The following is a 22,148-nucleotide window of genomic DNA, read 5'->3' on the forward strand; positions in this document are numbered from 1 at the left end:
TAATTTTTCTTTGTGAGAAGGAGCACTTTTGTGCTGCAGTTTTGATAACAGCCTAAAAGTATTGAAGGGAAAGATGAAGTTAAAAAAAAGTATGCCAACAAATGCTCTCAGGTGCACACATAACAAAGAGACAGATATGTAGGATGGAGCTGTGCCTGCAAAAAAAGAGGGAAACTGCACATGTATTTCAGGCTAACAATTACACCCACCACCATCACCACCCACCAATTTGTCTTCGCAGACTAATATGGAGTAAGAGTTAAAAAATTTGTACTTGTGATCAACAAAATGTTGCAACTGAAAGATATTGTTGTTTTTCAGGACGTTAAAAAATAAAATTTCAGTTCTTTTAACCAGAACGGTTGACAATAGTAGTAAAATGTACTGATGTAAATTTTAATTTAAAGTAGTTGTTCCTTTTTTAAGAAAATTTTTTCTTTATTAAAACAGAAATTGAAGCTGATGCTAATTAAGAAAGATTCAACGAGCACCCATAGTCTCCTATCACATCTTCGCAAGATCAATGACCATTTGGCTCGTAAGGGTTCTCGCTTCCTCACAGGTGATACGATGTGCTGCTTTGACTGTGAACTCATGCCTCGACTGCAGCATATTAGGGTTGCAGGTATGTTGATTTTCTTTTTACCTACCTGAAAACTTGGCAGTGGGTACATGGATGATATTTATTTAGTCATTCTCTCAGCTGTTGTTAGTACTTGAAAGTAAAAGATTACAATATTAAAGAAGAAAAGGCCCGTAGTGTGCAACGAGAGGGGCATTGTCAACGTGGTATACTACTTCATTCTAAAGTGCAAGTATTTTTCACATTTATCTTTAAGAATCGTGGATATATTTTTATCTTCTCTGTTTACCATGAACATAGTTGTATATTCCATAAAGCATGGCTGCCAAAGCGTTGTAGAATATGCAGTGGCCATACACCAGGAGATACTTCATATGAAATTAAAATATCCTGCAAATACAACAGTTTTGTCCAGTTTCGTCAAGTAACTCTGACAGTCAGCTTCCCCTCCTGCACCACCAAAAGGTCAGCAGGTACACTGTACCAGTTGCAGTGCTGTCAGTAATCCGTGGCATGTACTCCCAAGCATCAGTTGCCTCCATTAGATTGTGAAATGGGTTTGTGTGGTTTTTATTATTATTATTATTAGTTTCAAAGCCATGAATATGACACTGCCATTAAATGAATTGGTAAAAGTACACACTGTAAACGTGCATTTCCTCATAGAATGCTCAGTTCAATCCAAAAGCAGGCATGAAACACTTGGCAAATTCTGGCAGTAACAAGAAATATCTTATTTCTTTTTGTAAATTGATTACTTCTAACTGTGCTTTGGCGATGGACATTAAAGTTCTGTTCATGAATTAACATCCAACTGGCAATTAAAAATAAATATTTTGATTGTAAATACTATCTGTACTTAAACGTTGACATTACTTCTCCAGTTGCCATCCAAATTTAAACATTTATCATACCATGACTTGAGCCATTCATCAAAACATTTCTGCCTGGTGCTTCATCCAGTTGTTGACAGCATCCTTTTAGATCATCATCAGTCATGAAGTGCCGAGCAGTTAGCTAGGCCTTCATTTTGGGAAATAGGTGAGAATCAATTGGTAGTAAGACAGAACTATGGGGGGATGTTGAAAAAAATGTCCCAGCCAAAAATTCTGAGTTTTTCCTTCATTCAGTACGCAGTATGGGGCATCGCAGTGTCGTGAAGAAAGATTCCCCCAGTATCATACTACGCCATTTGTTTTAGGTTGACCTCCAGTGGAGTTTTGTAAGAGCCTCATGGTAAACATGATAGCATACTATTCTCACTTTTTTCTATCGTGAGATCTGTTGTCATAATTACTTCGTGATCTCAAGAAATTGTAACCATCATTTTGTAAGTGGACAGCGTCTGCTCAACCACTTTCACCGTACGCATGTGTGTGCCAATTTTCTGCACCATGCTCACAACCCCACACCCCACAATATGACCGAATTGATAAGTCTTAGTGGTGTTGATGCTTCCTGCTTCCAGTATCAAATTACAAAAAGTACCTGGAAGGAGATTCAAAAAAGTCATCTGCTGCCTTCATACTGACAAATGCAGCAGAGTGCTGTCACAATGTAACCTTCAGTGTTGTCCTCTGACCATGCAAATGCCATGAAGCTACAAGCATTCATTCATTTAAGTAGCCAATTAGAGGTTAATTCATGATAAGCCCTCGTATATTTCATATAGAGAATTTAAGTTTTCAGGAAATTGCCTTATTTTTATGTGCATATTATTGATTATACAAAATGGTGTCGGCTGAAAGCTTCAGGGTTCATTGTATTCAGGAAAAAATTGTACTAAATCTGCTTGAAGTGGGAGAACAATATAGATGATTACTTTATAAGCAGATAAACTTAATACCTTGTTATTACCGTGTGTGTTCCAATTGACTCTCAGGACAGCAAACAGTCACAAGTGAAGCTATAAACTAAAATTTTTGTTGCAGGGAAATACTTTACAGATTTTGAAATTCCAATGGAACTGACAGCACTGTGGCGCTATATGTACCATATGTATCAGTTGGATGCATTTACACAGAGCTGCCCAGCTGACCAAGACATTATAAATTACTACAAGCAGCATAAAGTGGAAACCAATAAGCCTGGAGTAAGTACTTTCTAATACATACCTTTTTCTTAAATCTGGTGGTAAACTTAAATTTATATTAAAAGTTAGCATAATTTTCTTTTTCAGAAGAGGGTGGGATTTATCATTCAATCTAAGTTTTAGCACATGTCCTTTTTCCCCCTGTGTCCTCCACTCCAGTGCTTTTAGGGTGGAGGTTTTAATGTGTTGCAGAGTGGCAGGCTTCTCCTTTTTACTCTCATGGTCAGCCAGCCATGGTAATCTACTCCCTTGTTTTGATCTCTTCTACATGTTTCTTGCATATGTCTGGTTTTCTTGTCCTACTTTGTCCATTTAGTGTTTGTTGCCCATCTATCATTCTTGTGGTTTCCTCCTTTCTTCCAGCTGTGTTTTGTACGTCACTATTTTACTCTCACCCTTGTGTAATTATTTTAAACCAACCAACTTTACATCTTGGCCCAGTTGCCCTTCCGTTCATTGAAACTACGAAGTTCCTGGGGCTCATCCCCCCTGCGGGTTCGGGGGTTAGAATAGGCTCGCGGTATTCCTGCCCGTCATAAGAGGCGACTAAAAGGAGTCTCAAAAGTTTCGGCCTTATGTGATGGTCCCCTGTTGGGTTTGACCTCCATATCTCAAAATTCTTCCGAAGAGCGAGCCGATTGGGGAAGGGTGCCTTACTTGCTGCATTGTGTCCATCTTGCGATCAGACCTTTCGCCAGCTTATTTGTCGTTGCATTGCAGTCCTGCCCGCTCTCCATCTCTTGGACCAAGCGAGGTGGCGCAGTGGTTAGCACACTGGACTCGCATTCGGGAGGACGATGGTTCAATCCCGTGTCCGGCCATCCCGATATGGGTTTTCCGTGATATCCCTAAATCACTCCAGGCAAATGCTGGGGTGGTTCCTTTGAAAGAGCACGGCCGACTTCCTTCCCCGTCCTTCCCTAATCCGATGAGACCGATGACCTCGCTGTTTGGTCTCTTCCCCCACACAATCCAATCCAATCCAAATCTCCATCTCTTGGGCATGGATATGTTCTTGCATGCACTTTCCACCTTGCGTTGTGCAGTGCCACTTCCTGCACTGACGGCGACCATGGACCACATGTCACCTAACATCCAGCACGGTAGCCAGTCCGTTGTGGTGGGGCCGCCATGTACCCTGTTGGTTGTAGCCCCCTGACAACACAGGGATCGCTCTGCTGATGCCTGCGCCATTAACTCCCCACATATGCCAAGGAGTAGATGCCCATCTCCCTGGGGCATCAGGACTCCCGGCAATGGCCATCCTGCCAGGTGGCTATTGCTGAGGCTGAGGCTGGGTGGCACCCGTGGGGAGGGGCCTTGGTCGGAGTAGGAGGCATCAGGGTGGATGACCCGCAATGAAGCGTGGTACATCATCTCTCAATGGCGGCCAGCCGCCAGCAGTCGCTAAGCGTTCTCGGGCTCAATTTAATGCTCAGAAGTACAATCCGAAAACGTTCCCCTCCCTGGCCACGCCGTGGGAGGAGCGTAAGTCTCAGGATGGTGGTAACAGTTATTTGCCCCGATTCTTAGTTTGTACGAGAGCTGATGGGGCAGTCTTTTCTATCCACAAAGCCTCAGTTCTTTGTCGAGCATTTAGAGGACAAGTTTGGGGAGGTGGAGGGCTTATCCAAAATTCGCTCTGGGTCAGTACTGATACTAACGGCATCCTCCGCCCAGTCACGCAGGTTACTTGCTTGTGACAAGTTGGGGGATGTTAACGTTACCATCACACCACATAAGAGTTTAAATATGGTCCAGGGTGTTATTTTCCATAGGGACCTACTTTTGCAATCTGATGAGCTGCGCGCCAACTTAAAGCGAAGAGGTGTTAATTTCGTCCGGCGCATTCATCGGGGTCTGAGGGACAATCAGGTTGCTACCGGTGCCTTCATCTTGGCCTTCGAGGGTGATACATTACCGGAGAAGGTCAAGGTGATGGTCTACCGTTGTGACGTCAAGCCCTATATCCCTCCCCTGATGCGGTGCTTTAAGTGCTGGAAGTTCGGCCATATGTCTTCCCGCTGCACTTCCAGCCTCACATTTCGAGATTGCGGACGCCCATCACATCCCAATACTCCATGTGCCCCACCTCCCATCTGTGTCAACTGCGGAGAGCATCATTCACCTTGCTCGCCAGACTGCAAAGTCTTTCAGAAAGAGTGCAAAATCATGGAATATAAGACCCTAGACCGACTGACCTATACTGAGGTCAAAAGGAAATATGACAGACTACATCCTGTGAGAATGAAATCTTCTTACGCCGCTGCTACAACTACTGTGCTAGCCCCATCAGTTTCGAGACTTCCAGCCGGCTTGATGAGCAGTACAACTCCTCCTGCCCCCTTGCCCGTGTGCGGCTCTACCCATCCGGTTGCTCCTGCACCACCTACCTCAGGAGCAACATCCTCCCACCCATTGGGGACATCCGTCATCGCTTCTCAGCCGGAGAAGCGTCCAACTTCTTCGGCTACTCTTGGTTGTAAGGGTTCCCTTGGGTCCCTCCCTTCCCAGGCTTCCACCAGCGGGAAGGATGATGCCAGACAGTGGCATAAGCCCCACCAGCAGCTGGTCATAGGGCTTCGCGATCCTCCTCCGTCCCGGACACTGAATTGATGAAGCCTTCCCAGCCGGTGAAACCCAAGGTTCACAGAGAGAAGTCCAAGCGAAAGACCTCTAAGGCCAAAGAACTTGCAGTGGCACCGACCCCACCGCACCCTTCGAGCTCTGCGTCTGAGGATGAGGGCGAGATCCTGGCGTCCGCTGAGGACCTTGATCTCACTGGTCCCTCAGACGCCATGGATGTCACTCACGCGGGTACTGAAACGGTGGCAGCGAGCGAACACACGGCGTAAACGGCATCCCCAGTCTCTTCATGCCTTTCTCAGCCATGGACAGTACCATCCTCCAGTGGAACTACAGTGGTTTCTTCCACCATCTAGCTGAGCTCCGACATCTTATCAGCCTTCACCCTTTCTTCTGCATTGCTCTTCAGGAAACTTGGTTTTCAGCAATGCAAACCCCCGCCCTCCGTGGGTATCGGGGTTATTATAAGAACCGGTCAGCTTATGAAAGGGTGTCTGGTGGCGTCCGCATCTATGTCCTTCACTCACTTCACAACGAGTCTGTCCCTCTACAAACACCTTTAGAGGCTGTCGCTGTTCGGGTGTGGACACCACAGTCTGTTACCGTCTGCAGTCTTCACCTTCCACCGGATAGTGATGTCGCGCAGCATGTCCTGGCTGCGCTGATAGCCCAATTGCCGCCACCTTTCTTGTTGCTGGGCGACTTCAATGCCCATAACCCTGCGTGGGTTGGGTCAGTGGCAACAGGTCGAGGCGCCACCATTGAGCATTTATCGGCACAGCTCGATCTTTAGATTTTAAATGATGGTGCCTTCACACATTTCACTGTGGCGCATGGCACATACTCCGCCATTGACCTTTCGATCTGTAGCCCTAGCCTCTTACCATCTGTCCAATGGAGTGTGCATGACGACCTGTGTGGTAGTGACCACTTTCCGATCTTTCTATCGCTGCCACAGCGTCACTCTTCTGGGCGCCCTAGCAGATGGGCTATGAATAAGGCTGACTGGGACTTGTTCTCCTCCACTGCCGCTATTGACCCTGTTTCTCATGAAGCCATTGATACAGTGATTCACTCAGTCACCACCAGCATCGTTAATGCCGCAGAATCTGCCATTCCCTGTTCTTCTGGGTCCCCTCGGCGGAGGACTGTGCCTTGGTGGTCGCCTGAGATCACTGAAGCGATTAAAGATCGCTGGCGGGCGCTCCAGCTTCACAAGCGACATAACTCCATAGAACACTTCATCGCCTGCAAACGGCTGCGTGTGCAAGCCCACTGCCTTATCCGCCAACACAAGCAGGAGTGCTGGGAGCAGTATGTGACCACCATTGGCCTCCATGTCACTCCATCGCAGGTCTGGCCCAAGATTAGACGCCTCTATGGCTATCGGACCCCTGTAGTGTCCCTGCGCTCTCACTGAACGGAGCACTTTGTACTGACTCAGACGTAATTGCCGACCGCTTGGCAGAGCATTTTGCTCAGTTTCGCTTCTTCGAATTACCCACTGGCCTTCTGCTCCATTAAAGAGCGGATGGAACGTCGGAGCCTTTCATTTCGCACCCACCGTCCTGAATCTTATAATGTTCCATTCAGTGAGTGGGGAATTTCACAGTGCCCTCGCCGCTTGCCCTGATATCGCTCTTGGGCCAGATCGTATCCACTGTCAGATGCTGAAACACCTTCCAGTGGACTGCCGGCGATGCCTCCTCGACCATTACAACCGTATTTGGGTCGAGGGTGAGTTTCCATCACAATGGCGGGAAAGTTTTGTTATCCCCACTTTGAAACCTGGCAAGAACCCTTTGGAGGTGGACAGCTACCGTCCCATTAGCCTCACAAACATTCTTTGCAAGTTGCTTGAATGGATGGTGAGCCGGCGCTTGGATTGGGTACTGGAGTCTTGAGGCCTTCTGGCCCCGTCTCAGGGTGGTTTCAGTAAAGGCCGCTGCGCCACCGACAATCTGGTGAGCCTGGAGACGGCCATCCGTACTGCCTTTGCCTGATGTCAGCACATGGTCGCTGTCTTTTTTGACATGCGGAAGGCGTATGATACGACATGGCGTCATCACATCCTTTCTACGCGTCATGGATGGGGTCTTCGCAGACCACTGCCGATTTTCATCCGAAATTTTCAGTCGCGTGCAAGTCACAGCCTCACATAGCTCCTCCCGAGTTCAGGAGAACGGGGTGCCACAGGATCTGTTTTAAGTGTCTGCCTGTTTTTAATAGCAATTAACGGGCTCGCTGCGGCAGTGGGAATGTCTGTCTCTCAGCGTCCCTGTATGCTGACGACTTCTGCATTTACTATAGCTCTATTGGCATTGCAGCCACTGAACGTAAGCTTCAGGGCGCTATCCGCAAGGCACAGTCTTGGGCTGTAGTGCATGGCTTTCAGTTTTCGGCTGCCAAGACCTGAGTCGTGCATTTCTGCCGGCAACACACTGTTCACCCGGAGCCACGGCTTTATCTTGATGGCGAACTTCTTGCTGTGGTGGAGACACGTAGGTTTTTGGGTGTAGTTTTTGATGCCCGGTTGACTTGGCTCCTCATATTCGGCAGCTTAAACAGATGTGTTTGCGGCATCTAAATGCTCTGTGATGCCTGAGCCACACCAGCTGGGGCGCCGACCAATCTACCCTCTTACGGCTCTACCAGGCGTTAATCCAGTCCCGTCTGAATTATGGGAGCCTGGGTTATGGTTCGGCATCCCCTTCTGTGTTGCGGGTGCTGGACCCACTCCTACACAGCGGGATACGACTTGCCACTGGTGCCTTCCGGACCAGCCCTGTGGACAGCATACGCATGGAGGCAAGTGTCCCTCCACTGCGGTTATGGTGCCAATGTTTGCTGGCCGCTTATGCTGCCCATGTTTTTAGCTTTGCCCGTGCATCCAAACTATCGTCTCTTGTTCCCGCAATCGATCGTCCATCTGCCAGAACGTCAGCCCCGGTCAGGTTGTACAATTGTGGTCCGCCTCAGAGAGCATCTCTCCGGACTTGGGGTTTTCCCTGTTCCACCTCCTTTCCGGGCCCCTTTGCGTACACCCCCATGGTGTGTTCCTCGCCCTTGCCTTTGGCTCGACTTGGCACAGGGCCCGAAGGACTCGGTCCCTCCGGAGGCCTTCTGCCGCCGCTTTTATTCCATCCTGGCCACGTCTCAGGGCTCTGACGTTGTTTACACTGATGGCTCGATGGTTGCTGTTCGTGTCAGTTATGCTCTGACTCTAGGGGACCACTATGAACAACATTCATTGCCAGCTGGCTGCAGCATCTTTACTGCTGAGCTGGTCGCCATCTTTCGTGCCGTAGAGTGTATCCGCTCCTGCTCAGGTGAGTCCTTCATTATCTGTAGCGACTCCCTGAGCAGTTTATGAGCTGTCGACCAGTGTTTCCCTCGTTCTCGTCTGGTGATGGCTATCTAGGAGTCCCTGCATACTCTTAGCCGTTGCGGGCGTTCTGTGGCCTTTGTGTGGACCCCAGGCCATGTTGGGATACCTGGCAATGAATATGTAGACCGCCTGGCGAAAGAGGCCACTAGTAAACCATCTCTGGACGTTGACCTCCTGGAGACTGATGTGTGAGGGATCGTATGCCGCAAAATTTTCGAACTTTGGGACACTTAATGGTGCGCCCTGCCTTCACCTAAGAAACTTCGGACCATCAAGGAGGCTACCGGTGTGTGGCACTCTTCCTTGCGGGTCCCTCGCAAGGAGACTGTTGTCCTCTGCCGGCTGCGCATTGGGCACACATGGATGACGCACGGCCACCTATTGCAATGTGAGGACCCACCTTTATGTAGCTGCAGCTCCATTTTCACGGTGGCCCACATTTAATTGGAGTGTCTACTTTTAGCTGTGCTCGGGCAGATGTTTGCAGTGCCTGACATGCTCCCTGCCCTTTTAACAGATGACTGTGCCATGGTGGACTTAGTTTTGCGTTTTATTCGGGCAGGGGTTTTATATCATTTAATCTGAGTTTTTATGTCCTTTTTGTTTTGATTCTGGCCTTTGGCCTACGATTTTAAACTGAGTTTTTAATGTGTTCTCGGTGGTTGGGTTTTCCTTTTTTCTCTCTATGGTCGGCCAACCACCGTCACTCTCTGTGTGATTTTAATTTGTTTTGTCTGATCTGAGTCTTTCTTGTCCTGTGTCATCTTCCGTCTTTTCTGTTGCTCGTTTTTTATTCTCTGTGGGTGATTTTTTTTCTTTTTTTGAAAAAGGGACCGATGACCGTAGCAGTCTGGTCTCTTTAACCCCCACAAACCAACCTGGGGCTCATGGTCAATAGGAAATTCTCTTGGTCTTCCCATGTATCTTACCTGGAAGACCGCTGTATGTGATTCCTCAGTGCCCTACGTGTCCTCAATGGTACTCCTTCGGGTGCCAATCGAACTAGCCTCCTCCATTTGTACCGGTCCCTTGCTCGTTCGAAACTAAACTGTGTACTTTGTTTGTGCAGCTGCACGCCCATCCCTCTTACGCCATCTCAACACTACCCACCATTGTGGTATCTGTTTGGCCATGGGTGCATTTTAAACCAACCCGGCTGAGAGTCTGTATACTGAAGCTGCTGAACTACCCCTGTCCTACCGCCGTGACTTTCTCCTCAGCTGGTATGCATGCCGTTTGTCATGCATGGCCACCAATCCTTTGATGATTCCTGTGACTGTCAATATGGAGCACATCCCTCTTCTCTGTTGCCACCTGGAGTCTGCTTTCAGCACTTGGACGGTGGCTTAACCTCACACTACCAGCACCTTTCCCAGTGGGTGCGAACCCTTCACCACCTTGGCTTTGTCAAGTGGCACATGTTAACCTTGGCCTTCATTCGCTTCCTAAGGGCACTACTCCAGCCTCGATCTATCACCTTCAGTTTCACGACCTTCGCATGGAACTGCGCAACAGTACCTTGTATACACTGATGGCTCTCAGACTGACTGTGGGGTTGGGTGCAAATTTGTCATTGACTCCCGTGTCTTTAGATAGTGGCTTCTGGCACACTCCTCAGTATTTACGGCCGAGCTCTTTGCGTTGTATCAGGCCACAGAGTAAATTCGGCGACACAGCCTTTCCAATTGTGTCCTCTGCTCAGACTTACTCATTGCCCTTCAAAGTCTGTGTGTTGTCCACTGCCCATCCATTAGTGCATTGGGTCTAGGAAAACTGTCAAATGCTCACTCTAGTTGGAGCCAGTGTGATGTTTCTATGGGTCCCTGGTCATGTTGGTCTGTCAGGAAATGAGGCTGGTGCCAAAGCTGCAGTCCTTGTACCTCAGCCCACCAGTACCTATATTCCCTCCAATCTCTGAGTTGCCGTCTGTCAGGAGGTAGTGTCCCTTTGGCATCACCAATGGTCCTTCCTTCACGAGAATAAGCTCCGGCTTAGTAAGCCTCTCCCAGAGAGTTGGACGACCTCCTCTCGGCCTTCGCACCGGGAGGAGATTATTTTAGCTTGCCTGCATATTGGGCACTGCCTTTTTAGCTATCGTCATTTGATAAGTGGTGCTACCCCACCACTATGTATGCATTGCACTAAGTTTTAACTGTCCACAACATTGCTGATGGAATGTTCATTTTTAACATTTTATGTCCCTGTTTGGGTTTGCCGTGTGTTACCAGCCATTTTAGCAAATGATGCGGAAGTTGTCAATTGCGTCTTTTTATCTGCCAAAGCGATGTTTCAGAGGCTATTTAATTTTGAGTTTTGTACCTCCGTTTCTGTATGGTGTCTTTCTTAGCCCTTTTTCTATGCCCCTGTTTTAGCTGTCTTCCATTATGTCAATTCGGACTGACTGATACTAGTTTTTTAACTCCTCTCTGTCTTCATGTTCTATAGTTTTGACTTCGGCGCATATGACCCTAGTTGTTTTTGCATCCTAAAGCAAAGCAAAATGAAACCAAACCTACTGTTCCCTCAAAGCCCCCTTTATGAGCATCGATTAACTTCCCATTGGGAAGTTAGTCCCCAACCCCTAGCAACAGAAGTGATGTCCTCCTCAGACATCCCTTACCAGGAAGGGCCCCCTTGGGACAATTGCTTCCCAGAACTCTGCTGACCTACAAATGGATGTCAGCTATTGGCTGCAGGAGCCACAGGTTGTAGGTAGTAGGTAGTATGTCTTTGGGTACCTCTTCTTTCCTAGAACCTGGAGCAGACAATTCCTCATAGGTGTCCAAATAATCTAAGGACAAGTACACACACACACACACACACACACACACACACACACACTCTCTCTCTCTCTCTCTCTCTCTCTCTCTCTCTCTCTCTCTCTCTCTCTCTCTCTCTCTCTCTCTCTCTCTCTCTCTCTGGCCCCTGGTTTGGAACAAAACTGAATTAACAGCGTATCAAGAAGAGGGACAGCAGGTGACATGAGGCACGGCCTGCCTCCTTGGTCCCATCATGCCCCATAGGATACTGATAACATAATCTTCCTGCAGTAGAACTGCATTAGTTTTTTCCACTGCTTGGCTGAGCTACATCATTTTTTAATGACTCTCCAGGATACGTGTTCCTCAGCAATGTGGGCCCCTACCCTCCATGGCTATTGGGCTACTTTAAGAATCACACTGAGTGTGAAAGAGCATTGGGTGATGTGTGCACCCAGAACACATTGTCTGCCCTGTTTCATCAGCTCACCCCCCCCCCCCCCCCCCCCCTACTTTTGGGGTGACTTAAATGACTGCAAACTTTTTTGGGGTGGAACTGCCTGTGGTATAACTGTTGGAAACTTGCTCGGTGCCTCTAAAATACTGGTTTCCCCACACACTTTGAGGTGAGGTGGTATATAGGTCTTCTTTGGCCATGGACCATTGACCTTTCCATTTGCAGTTGTCTTCTCCGCTGGTATGCTTTCACTACTGCCATTGCCCTTTACTTCCTGCCACATGAAGGCATCGATCAGTTGTCCAGAGCACAACTATAGCCATTCCATCTATCTGCAACTGACAGTACATCAGTGTACAGCCCCCACCCCTCCACCATAACCGACATCTGTCAGTGGAGTACCCCATAAAACAAAACAAGAATGCTGGAAGCAACATGTTGCTATCATTTGACTAAGTAAATGTCCTTCATAGGTTTGCATGAAGACTCAACTCCTCTATGAACATCAGAAGGGTGCACCTGGTTTATCGGTGAATGGTGATATCTACACTGATCCAGACACTGTTGCTAGACAGTTTGCTTTTCATTATGCTTGAGCCTCTGCATCTGAGAACTTAGGTTTCATTTTGTGTCCTCAAACAGGGAGTAGTGACGTCCTTTACTACACGGCATATGGAACCTTACTGTACCCTGTTCAGTTAATGGGCATTTTTCAGTGCCCTCAACCTTTGCCCAGACATGGCTCCAAGTGTAGACCATATCCACAGCCAAATGCTCAAACACTTATCATTGGATTGCCAGCGTCACATCCTTACTGTTTTTAACCGTATCTGGAGTAATGGTAAGTCCCTGTGTCGGTGGCAAGAAAGTTTGATAGTCCCAGTACTGAAAGTGTGTAAACACTGCTACCACCACCCAGTTAGCATCACTGATGTTCTCTACAAGTTGCTCAAGCACATGGTGAGCCGACAGCTATGTTAGTACATAGATTATCGGGGTTTGGGTCTCTGCCCCAGACAGGTTTTCGCATAGGCTGTTCTTCTGCTGACAGTTCGATCTGCATGGAGTGAGCTATCCAGTCAGCTTATGACACGACGCATCACCACATCCTCATTATCTTCTGTTTCCGTGCTGAGCATCCCTGTCTTTCTCGTCGCCATTAATAGACTGGTGGCGGCTGCTGGGGACACCTCCACGGCGGTGGCCAGGATGTGGGCTTACCATGGCTGCCCATATTCAGTCGCTCTTTTTCTGAGCTCCAGCACTTCCCTTTACTTCCTATTTTCTCCACTCACGCATGTACCCCTCCATGGTGCATCTCTCGGTCACAGCTCTGTCTTGATCTCTCCAGTAATTCAAAGGATGCTATCTCTCCAGAGGCCCTCGGGCACCAATTATACTGTCTCAGTTCATTCCATGGTTCAGAAGTGATTTATACTGATGACTCTATGGTTGCTGGTCACATTGGTTTGCTTACACCTATGCGAGACAAACGGAACTTCGTTCCTTGCCAGATGACTGGAGTTTTTACTGCAGAATTGGTAGCCATCTTGCGCGCACTGGACTGTCCACTTCTGCTCAGAACTGTCCTTCACTACCTGTAGGACTCCTTGAGCAGTTTGCAAGCTGTCAGCCAGTGCTTCCCTCGCCACCCATTGGTCATAGCTATCCAGGACTCCCTTTCTCTCCTTGATCAACGTGGATGCTCAGTGGTTTTCATTTGACCACCAGGCCATGTTGAGATCCCTCGCAATGAACATGCCGATCGATTGGCTAAATTGGCTACTAACGGGCCATCTCTTGCTGTTGGCATTCCGGAAATAGACCTTTGCTTGGCATTACGTCATCGGGTTTTGGGACTTTGGAATGCAGAATGGCACACTCTTTCTTCGCCGAACAAGCTCAGGGCGATAAAGGATTCAACAACTATGTGGTGGTCCTCCTTACGAGCCTCTCGTAAAGCCGGCTTCACATCGGCCATACTTGGCTGACTTATGGTTATCTCCTCTGTCATGAGGACCCCTTCTATGTCATTGTGGATAACTGTTGATTCTGATTCTGATTCACCTCTTACTGGACTGCCGCGACTTAGCCGCCCTGCGACGGACTTTTAGCTTTCCTGATTCGCTACCCCTGGCGTTAGCTGACAATGCCTTAGCAGCTGATCTAGTTTCAAGATTCCTTTGTGATGGGGGTTTTTATCGCTTTAAGGATGGGATCTTCAACCTTATCAGTTGGTGGAGGGGATGGCAAAGCTGTCTTGCTCCCCGATTTGCCCCAATTGGACTGGGCTTGGTGGTTCACCCCTGCCCTCCACCTTCCCTCTCCTTTCTTTACGGGATCTGTTTCATCTTGAGTGTCTATCTTGTGTACTTGTACTTCTTCCTTCATGCCCCTGTCATTAGTCACTTTCTTTCCCTCCTCTCTTCTTCTGCCTTCTTCCTTCCTTTTAGTTATTCCAAGGTTGGAGGGACTGATGACCGCGTAGGTTGGTCCCTTTCTCCAATCCAACCAACCAACTAACCAATCAATCATTACCCTCCAGAAGTGTTGTCTCCTGGCCCATTGTCCAGTTTTTGTCCATAACTTATTGCCATACTGTACTTCAGTGTTCAATATGGTGCTTTTCACAGTCCTCCCTATATACAAGAGAACGGGGTCTCACTTGAGCTCTACATAGTGTCTTTTTCTAGTGGCTGTCAATGGTCTAGCTGCAGCTGTGGGATCTACAGTCACCCTCCCTGCATGCTAACAACTTTCGCATCTACTATTTCTCCTTAACTGTGGATGTTGCTGAAGGTTGACTGCAGGGTGGCATGTGAGTCAGCCTTAACTCTTCAGAGTCTCAGTAATACCAGCTGGGGTGCAGACAGCTCTACACTTTCTTGGTTCTACAGAGCTTTGATACTGTCATGTCTTGATTGTGAGAACTGGTCTGTGGCTGAGCATTGCCTTGAGCAGATGCTAGACCCAACGCACCATTGAGCCTGACTTGAGACATGGGCCTTTCGGACCAGCCCAGTGAACAGCTTAATCGCCGAGGCAAGGGGTCCCTCCCCTACAGATCAGGCACCAACAATTCGCTCAACTGTGTAGTACACATTCTGTGCTCCACTGAGCAGCCAAACTGCCATGTGGTTTTTCATAGCAGGGAAATCTACCTCCCACAACAGACGCCAAGGTCTGAAGTCACGGCCAGAGTTTTTCAGGGAGAAATCGCATGTGCCCCCACATTGTGTATTCTGTCCTTGTCTGGCGCAACCTCTCCTTCAGACCGAAAGAATCAATAAACTGTATAGTTTTTGCAGTCCGTTCCTAGACACTCTTGATGAATTTAAAGACTCAGACGTCATACCCACTAACAGCTGTACAGTCAATGGACAAACTGGATTTGTCTACACAAAAGGAAGATGCAGTGAACTAGGCTCCCTGCCAGACGGATGCAGTGTATTTGCTGCACAGTTTATGGCCATTACTCAAACCCAACCGCATCTGGACTGAGGGCACATTTCCTGGACGCTGGCGTCCAGGTAAGCCCGGTAAGGACAAAACCCCCTCTTCCAGCTACTGCCCCATCTCTCTTACCAGCTGTGTTTGCAAGGTGATGGAAAATGACTTATGCCCAGCTGGTGTGGTGGCTCGAATCTTGCCATTTGCTCACGAATGCACAGTGTGGATTTCGAGCACGGCATTCTGCAGTTGACCATCTCGTTACTTTGTACACACATGTCATGAAGGGTTTTCTGCGGAAATCCCAGACTGTGGCAGAGTTGTTAATTTGGAGAAGGCCTATGACACGTGCTGGAGAACTGGTATCCTCTGTATTCTTTTACACGTGGGGCTTCTGTGGGCACCTGCCCTGTTTCCTTTGGGCATTTTCAAAAGACAGTTTTCAAGGTGCATGTGGTTTCTGCTTTGTTGGACACCTTTATTCAGGAAAATGGTGTGCCTCAGGGTTCCATCCTGAGTGTCATCCTCTTTGCTATCACCATTAACCCTATCATGGCCTATCTCCTGCCGGGTGTCTCCAGCTCCCATTTGTCGATGATTTTGCCATCTATTGCAGTTCTCTGCAGACCTGTCTCACTGAGCGGTGTCTTCAGTGCTGTCTTGACTGTCTTCACTCCTGGAGCATCGCCAATGGCTTTCACTTTTCCAATGACAAAACTGTCTGTATGAATCTCTGGTGGCACAAATGGTTTCTCCCCCATCTCTTCATCTTGGGCCTGTTGCCCTTCCGTTCGTTGACACTACGAAATTCCTGGGCCTCGTGCTCGATAGGAAACACTCTTGGTCATTCCGTGTCTCTTACCTGGCAATCCACTGTACATAGTCCCCCAGTGTCCTACGTGTCCTCAGTGGTACTTCTTGGGGTGACGATCAAACCACCCTCCTCCATTTGTACAGCTCCTTGGCCATTCGAAACTCGACTATGGGTGCTTTGTTTATGCATCTGCACACCCATCCCTTTTACGTCTTTTCAACACTATCCATCATTGTGGCATCTGTTTGGCCACAGGTGCCTTTTACACCAGCCCAGTTGAGTGTCTGTATGCTGAAGCTGCTGAACTACCACTGTCCCTACAAATATACAGTCATCTCCTGTATGATCCCCCAGTCATGTTGGGATCTCAGGGGATGAACATATGACAAGTGCTAAAAGTTGACTGCAAGGATGTCAACTTTGGAGATGGGGTACCAGAACTGGATCTTCATTATACTCTATGCAAACAGTTGTTAAATGCTCGGAATGAGAATTGGTGTGCCCTGACTTCTCCAAATAAACTGTGGACCATAATGGAGACCACGAATATGTGGCAGTCTTCTTGTTGGGCTTCTAGCTGGGAATCTAATGTCGTCTGTCAGCTTCACTTTGGCTGCACTTGGATTTAACCATGGCCACACGCTTCAACGTGGGGATCCACCCCATCTCACATTAGCCCACATCGACCTGGACTGTCCTAATTTGGCCACCTTATGGTGAAACCTTAAACTAGGTGACAAGCTATCTCTGGTGCTAGCAGATGATGCTTAAATGGCCTGTTTGGTTTCACGCTTTATCTGCGAAAGCGGTTTTTACTTCTCCCATCGACACAGGGTACATTAGCCTCGTCAGCTGCATGCTCCGACCCAAAGGCCCCATGGCTGCACATACTTGGTTCCTGCCCTTTCCACCTTTTTAATTCTTATTCTTTTATATCTGTCATTGGTTGACAGACTTGTCATTGGTCTCTTTCCTGAGAGTTTATCTGTGTAGCTAGTTTTCTTGTGATAATGAAGGGTGTGGAAGCACCAGTTGGATGCAGAGGGTCTCTCTCCAACCACATAACGTGTCCCGGGGGCCTCCAGCTGCTTTGTGGGTGGAGCAACTCTCACACCTTCAACCCTGTACTTGTCTCTGTTCTACTTGCTTTTATCTCTTGGTTTCGTGATTCTCAGATACACCCCAGTCCATTGGGATTGGTCTTTTTTTGGTAACTGTAGTGGATTTTGTTTGTTGCATTTATAAAAAATAGTGTCATTTTAGAAAATTGAATATTTTGCCATAACATTTAACTTCTACTATAATACAGAGAAAATAGAGATAGTTGTGTATACGTTAGGTTTATCATGTATTAAGTTGATGCCATTAACAATGCAGTATACTTCATATAAAGATAAGAAAATGTAATTCCAGCAGGCTACCAAATTTGAATTTGATGTATTTTGTGCTATTTGCTTCTAATTGCAATAATGTTCTCAGTGATGTCTATGAAAATTGCTATTGAAAAGCAAAATGTTTTTGAACTAAATCTTTAATTGGAAAATTTTAGATTTGTTTAAATGATAGGAATATTTCACTTGTTCTGTTGTATTGGAGACAAGTATGTTGTCATTCCATGGTTTTAATGCTATTCCAAATAATTACATTACGTAAGTACTTGTTGCCTATATCATAATATTACATTTCATAATAATTTGGTACGTGTCAGTTTAACATGAGTTTTCTTCACAATATATTTTTTTTACAATTGTTACCTCATACCTAAAAATTCATCTGTTGAGTAAATAATGTTGTCTTTCAGAAATTCTTTTAATTTGTTTTTAAATGTTGGTTGGCTATCTGTCAGTTTTTTAATGCTGTTTGGCAAATGACCAAAGATTTTTTTTGGCAGGATGATTAACCCATTTCTGTGCCGAAGTCAGATTTAACCAAGAATAGTGAAGATCATCTTTTCTTCTAGTATTGTTGCTCTGCACTTCGCTGGTATTTTTGAATTTAGGGATGGGTTATTAAGAAAAAATTTCATAAGTGAATATTTGTATTGCAAAGGTGCTGTGAATATCCAGAGTTCCTTAAATAAATGTCTGCAAGGTGATCTTGGGCGGGCTCCAGCTATTATTTTGATTACATGTTTTTGTGCAATGAATACTTTCCTCAATGATAAATTGCCCCAAAATATGCCACCATATGAAAGCAGTGAATGAAAATAGGCTAGGAGTAGTAGGCTAATTTACTGAAGCAGTTGCAGCAGTTCATCAATGTGTTTCTTCCAATTCAGTTTCTCATCAGTGCACACACCCAGAGTTTTTGAATATTCTGCCTTAGCAACAGACTTCTGTTGAAAGTCTATATTTATTTACTGTACAAAACCATGTGTTCTCAAAATTTAGTGAGTCAATTTGCAGGGAACCACTTGATAATTTTCTGAAATACAGTGTGTAAAATTTCCTCAGCTGATTCTTGTTTGTTGGGTGTGATTACTGTACTTCTAAATATCAACAGCAAAAACTAGCTTTTTTATCTTCATGAACATGTTGCAAGTCGTATTAAAGTGTTTTTGTCAGTTTTCATCTATAAATTTATAGTGAAATGTGGGGAAGACACATTACATGTCAACTTTGAATGTCATTATGCTGTGTATACAGCCACATAATTTTTGGATAAGATGTTTTGTAGACTGAGAACACCCTAATTGTTTCAAACTTTTTCCAGGCAATGAAAATGAAGAAACATGAAGAGCTAGAAACACCTACATTTACAACATCAATTCCTGCTGAAATATCCCTTGAAGATTAAACCAAATGCAGTATATGGGGAAAGTGAAGCAGAAGTTAATCAGTGCATTTATTTAGTAGAACGAATAAATTAAGGTGTAGCAGCCAGTGCTGCAGGACATGAAGTGAACCGTCAAATGCATCTTAATTTTTATTTTTCTATGCATTTACGGCTGTGCATTTAAGAATTTTCTACACATCCCGAGATGCACTATGCCATTTTGCTGAAGTTGAATAATTTTGCCATTAACGTAGAGGACATTTACAGCAATTGTTAGTTCTATTGAATTTCTGAGACAGTGACACGGTAGTGTATTTGATAAATTGGTTCATTTACTGTGAATTAATCGGTTAGCTAGTTCACAAAGCTTTTTTACTTTGTGAATATGAAAGGATTGTCTTACTGACAGTCAAATGTGGCACCTACAATTTGATATTCAGTTTTTCTCAATGTTTTATTCAATAATACAAATTTTTATTTTACTGGAAAACAATAAAGTTCATTATATTTGTAGAATTTTAATATACAGTATTTAAGTTGTTTTCTTGTGTGTATAAAACATCACATGTTTTGTGTCATTGTGTGAACTGTATTTAAGAACTTTTGTTTCATTACATGGAATTACTAAAATTTGAGTCCTTCGCTGTTTGATAAAACAGGAACACATGAATTTTAAATCCATGTAGTCTACTATTAATCAAATACATGAACAATTGAGTCTCTAACACTCTATCTGCAGTTGTTTGCTCTTTATATTGTTATACAATTTGAATATATTGTATATTCAGTTACTACTTGCACTTCAGACAGATTTATATATGCTGTGCTTTCTCAAAAATTAGTTATCTAATTCATGTTCCCCTCCTTTACCAAGGAAATACTTTTTTTCTGTAACTGTACAGTGTACAGATTTCATTTGACACTGATGCTGTTTTCTGCTAAGGATAATGTATTCTTAAGAACATCTGTCTTCCTGTCATTGCATTATAATTTTTCGTCTTCACTACAACATGTCATTAAAACAAGTGTTTGGAGAAATTAATGATGAACTCACAGACACAGGATTAGTCAAAGCACAAATATTGAAGTTCAAATTAAGATGTTCCTGTTTAATGGCCTACTCCAGACATTATCCCATGTACCATGATTTTGTGCCTTCATGCTAAAAGAATGGAGAGCCTAATTTGGTATTATTCTATAATATTCTCGAGCAGTGTCTAAGAGTACTTACTTTTGTAATATTTGCTGTAAGACTTGTAGTGGCGCATTGATAGAAATTTTAGAAATTAATTTGTTTAAAGGGTAATTGTCTGCCAAATTCCTAACCAACAGTGTTTGGCCTGTAAATAATGTATTTTATAAGAATTTCATTGTACAGTGTCCATTATAAATCCAAATTTAAGGCTTCATTGGCAATCTGTGAATTGTCAAGTTCTCTCTTCCAGAAATCCATATGTTTCTTACAGATTTAATCTGTCCAGTGTAATGTATACTTTTTAATATAATTAAAATGTGAAGGTATTTGTCAGAAATGACGCCAATAAAATTTATAAAAAATATTTGACTGCCTGATGCCATGTGATAACTCAACACAGTTCCTGCCTTTAGTTGAGAAGTTACCTGTTATTTGAAGAAAAGTTCTGAAATTTTTTTTGGTAAAACTATTGAACCACCAGTGAGATTTCTAAACACTGCTAAACAAATGCACTGAAATTTTTACTAGCTTATTTGAAAACCTTACACACACACACACACACACACACACACACACACAAACACACACACAAAACCTATTAGATCTGTAGTGGTCTAAACATTGTATGCTTTCACTGTTTCTTACAATAGGTGGAGTGAGTTGAACTGCTGAAAACATATAGCCACAAGCACTTAACTCTATTTAAAGTGTAACCCAATTTAATGTGTTAACACTGTTAAAAGATGATTGGCTGAATTGTGAGTTCATTGAGAGATCATTCATTCTCTATAATAAAACAATGTAGAAGAGTCTAAACAAAAGTTTATGGACATAGATTGTTGTGGAAAAACTTACTGGAATCAAGATTTCTTGAGTTAATCAGTAGTTTTGCTAGTTGAAGCAAATAAAATGCAGCAATTAGGTACATTGTTCATATGCAACAGTATAGTTCGTGATATGATATACTGTGTAGTGCATACATGCAAATATAGTTGAATGATTAAGTTTAGTTACAGATAGTTTGCTTTTGGTTGCTGTCTTTGTTGTATACTGTGCAAAAGCAATATATCTCCTTCAGTGATCTTCCTCAGTGTCCACAGCCAATGAAGTATTGGCTAGCCAATGAAGTATTGGCTAACTGCATTTTTTCTTTGTTAACGATTGAGTGTCTTTAAAGCTTTCTCTCAAATAACCACCTATAATGACTGTACCTGTTCAATACAAGGTAGTTTAATTATGACTTTTCCTCATGCACCTGGATGTTTCATGTGTAATTGAAGTCTCTCGATGCTAAATTTTTGTTCCATCTGCGATGAGGGATAAGTCTTTATGATCAGTAGCAATACATGGACTGATCAGCTTCACCCAATATCGTTCTACGTCTAACTTTTCCTTACCTCTGTAGATGGTTTCATTTTCCCTAAACTTAGTCGGGGGGGGGGGGGGGGAGGGGAGAGACACGGTGTTAACATACTGAAGGAAGAGGTGGAAAATTGTGTATTCCATTCAACAACTTGTACCTCTGGTACTGCAATACCACAGTTTAGAATTTACTGTTACGGCAACAAGGCACAGAAATACTGAGGCAGTCTACATGTTTCCATTCAAAATCCAAATCAAACAGGCCATACCTGTAAGAGTTTTGTGACCGAGGGCTGACTTTGCGAACCAGATTCTAACCATGGCTGATAATGAAGGATTTGAAAATGGCTAAATCTGGTTCAGATGAAGCACACTTCTAACTGAATGGTTCATTAATAAATAAAACTAGTAGTTTTAGGGTTGTGATACTCCCCAGTTGTGTGAAGTGAAACCACTGTATTCTCCTAAAGTTACTGTTTGGGCTGCGGTATGTAGCAGAGCCATTATTAGCCCTTCTAATTTGAGAAACAATCAGTATTGTACTTAACATTGCAATTTTGAACAGTATGTCACTACACAGCATTATAAGAATAAACCTGATGTAAACAAACACAAACCCACGATTAGTCAGAAGCTGCAACACACATACACTGGTGGTGTTACACTCTTGGAAGTAGGTCCTACTTA

The 22,148-nt window shown here is 44.8% G+C and overlaps 1 protein-coding gene across 1 annotated transcript in view; it reads left to right on the forward strand.

The window, feature by feature from the left end:
• The window catches only part of LOC126457172 (chloride intracellular channel exc-4), a 158,150-nt gene extending 137,687 nt beyond the window's left edge, over positions 1 to 20,463 (forward strand). The window contains exons 4-6 of the mRNA XM_050093255.1: positions 451 to 625; positions 2,515 to 2,675; positions 18,842 to 20,463. Coding sequence (XP_049949212.1) covers positions 451 to 625; positions 2,515 to 2,675; positions 18,842 to 18,925 — 420 coding nt within the window. The 3' untranslated portion in view covers positions 18,926 to 20,463. The remainder of the gene's footprint in view (positions 1 to 450; positions 626 to 2,514; positions 2,676 to 18,841) is intronic.
• Positions 20,464 to 22,148: the final 1,685 nt, after the last annotated feature.

The sequence above is a fragment of the Schistocerca serialis genome, chromosome 2 (genome assembly GCF_023864345.2).
Source record: "Schistocerca serialis cubense isolate TAMUIC-IGC-003099 chromosome 2, iqSchSeri2.2, whole genome shotgun sequence".
In the NCBI taxonomy this organism is placed as follows: Eukaryota; Metazoa; Arthropoda; class Insecta; order Orthoptera; family Acrididae; genus Schistocerca; species Schistocerca serialis.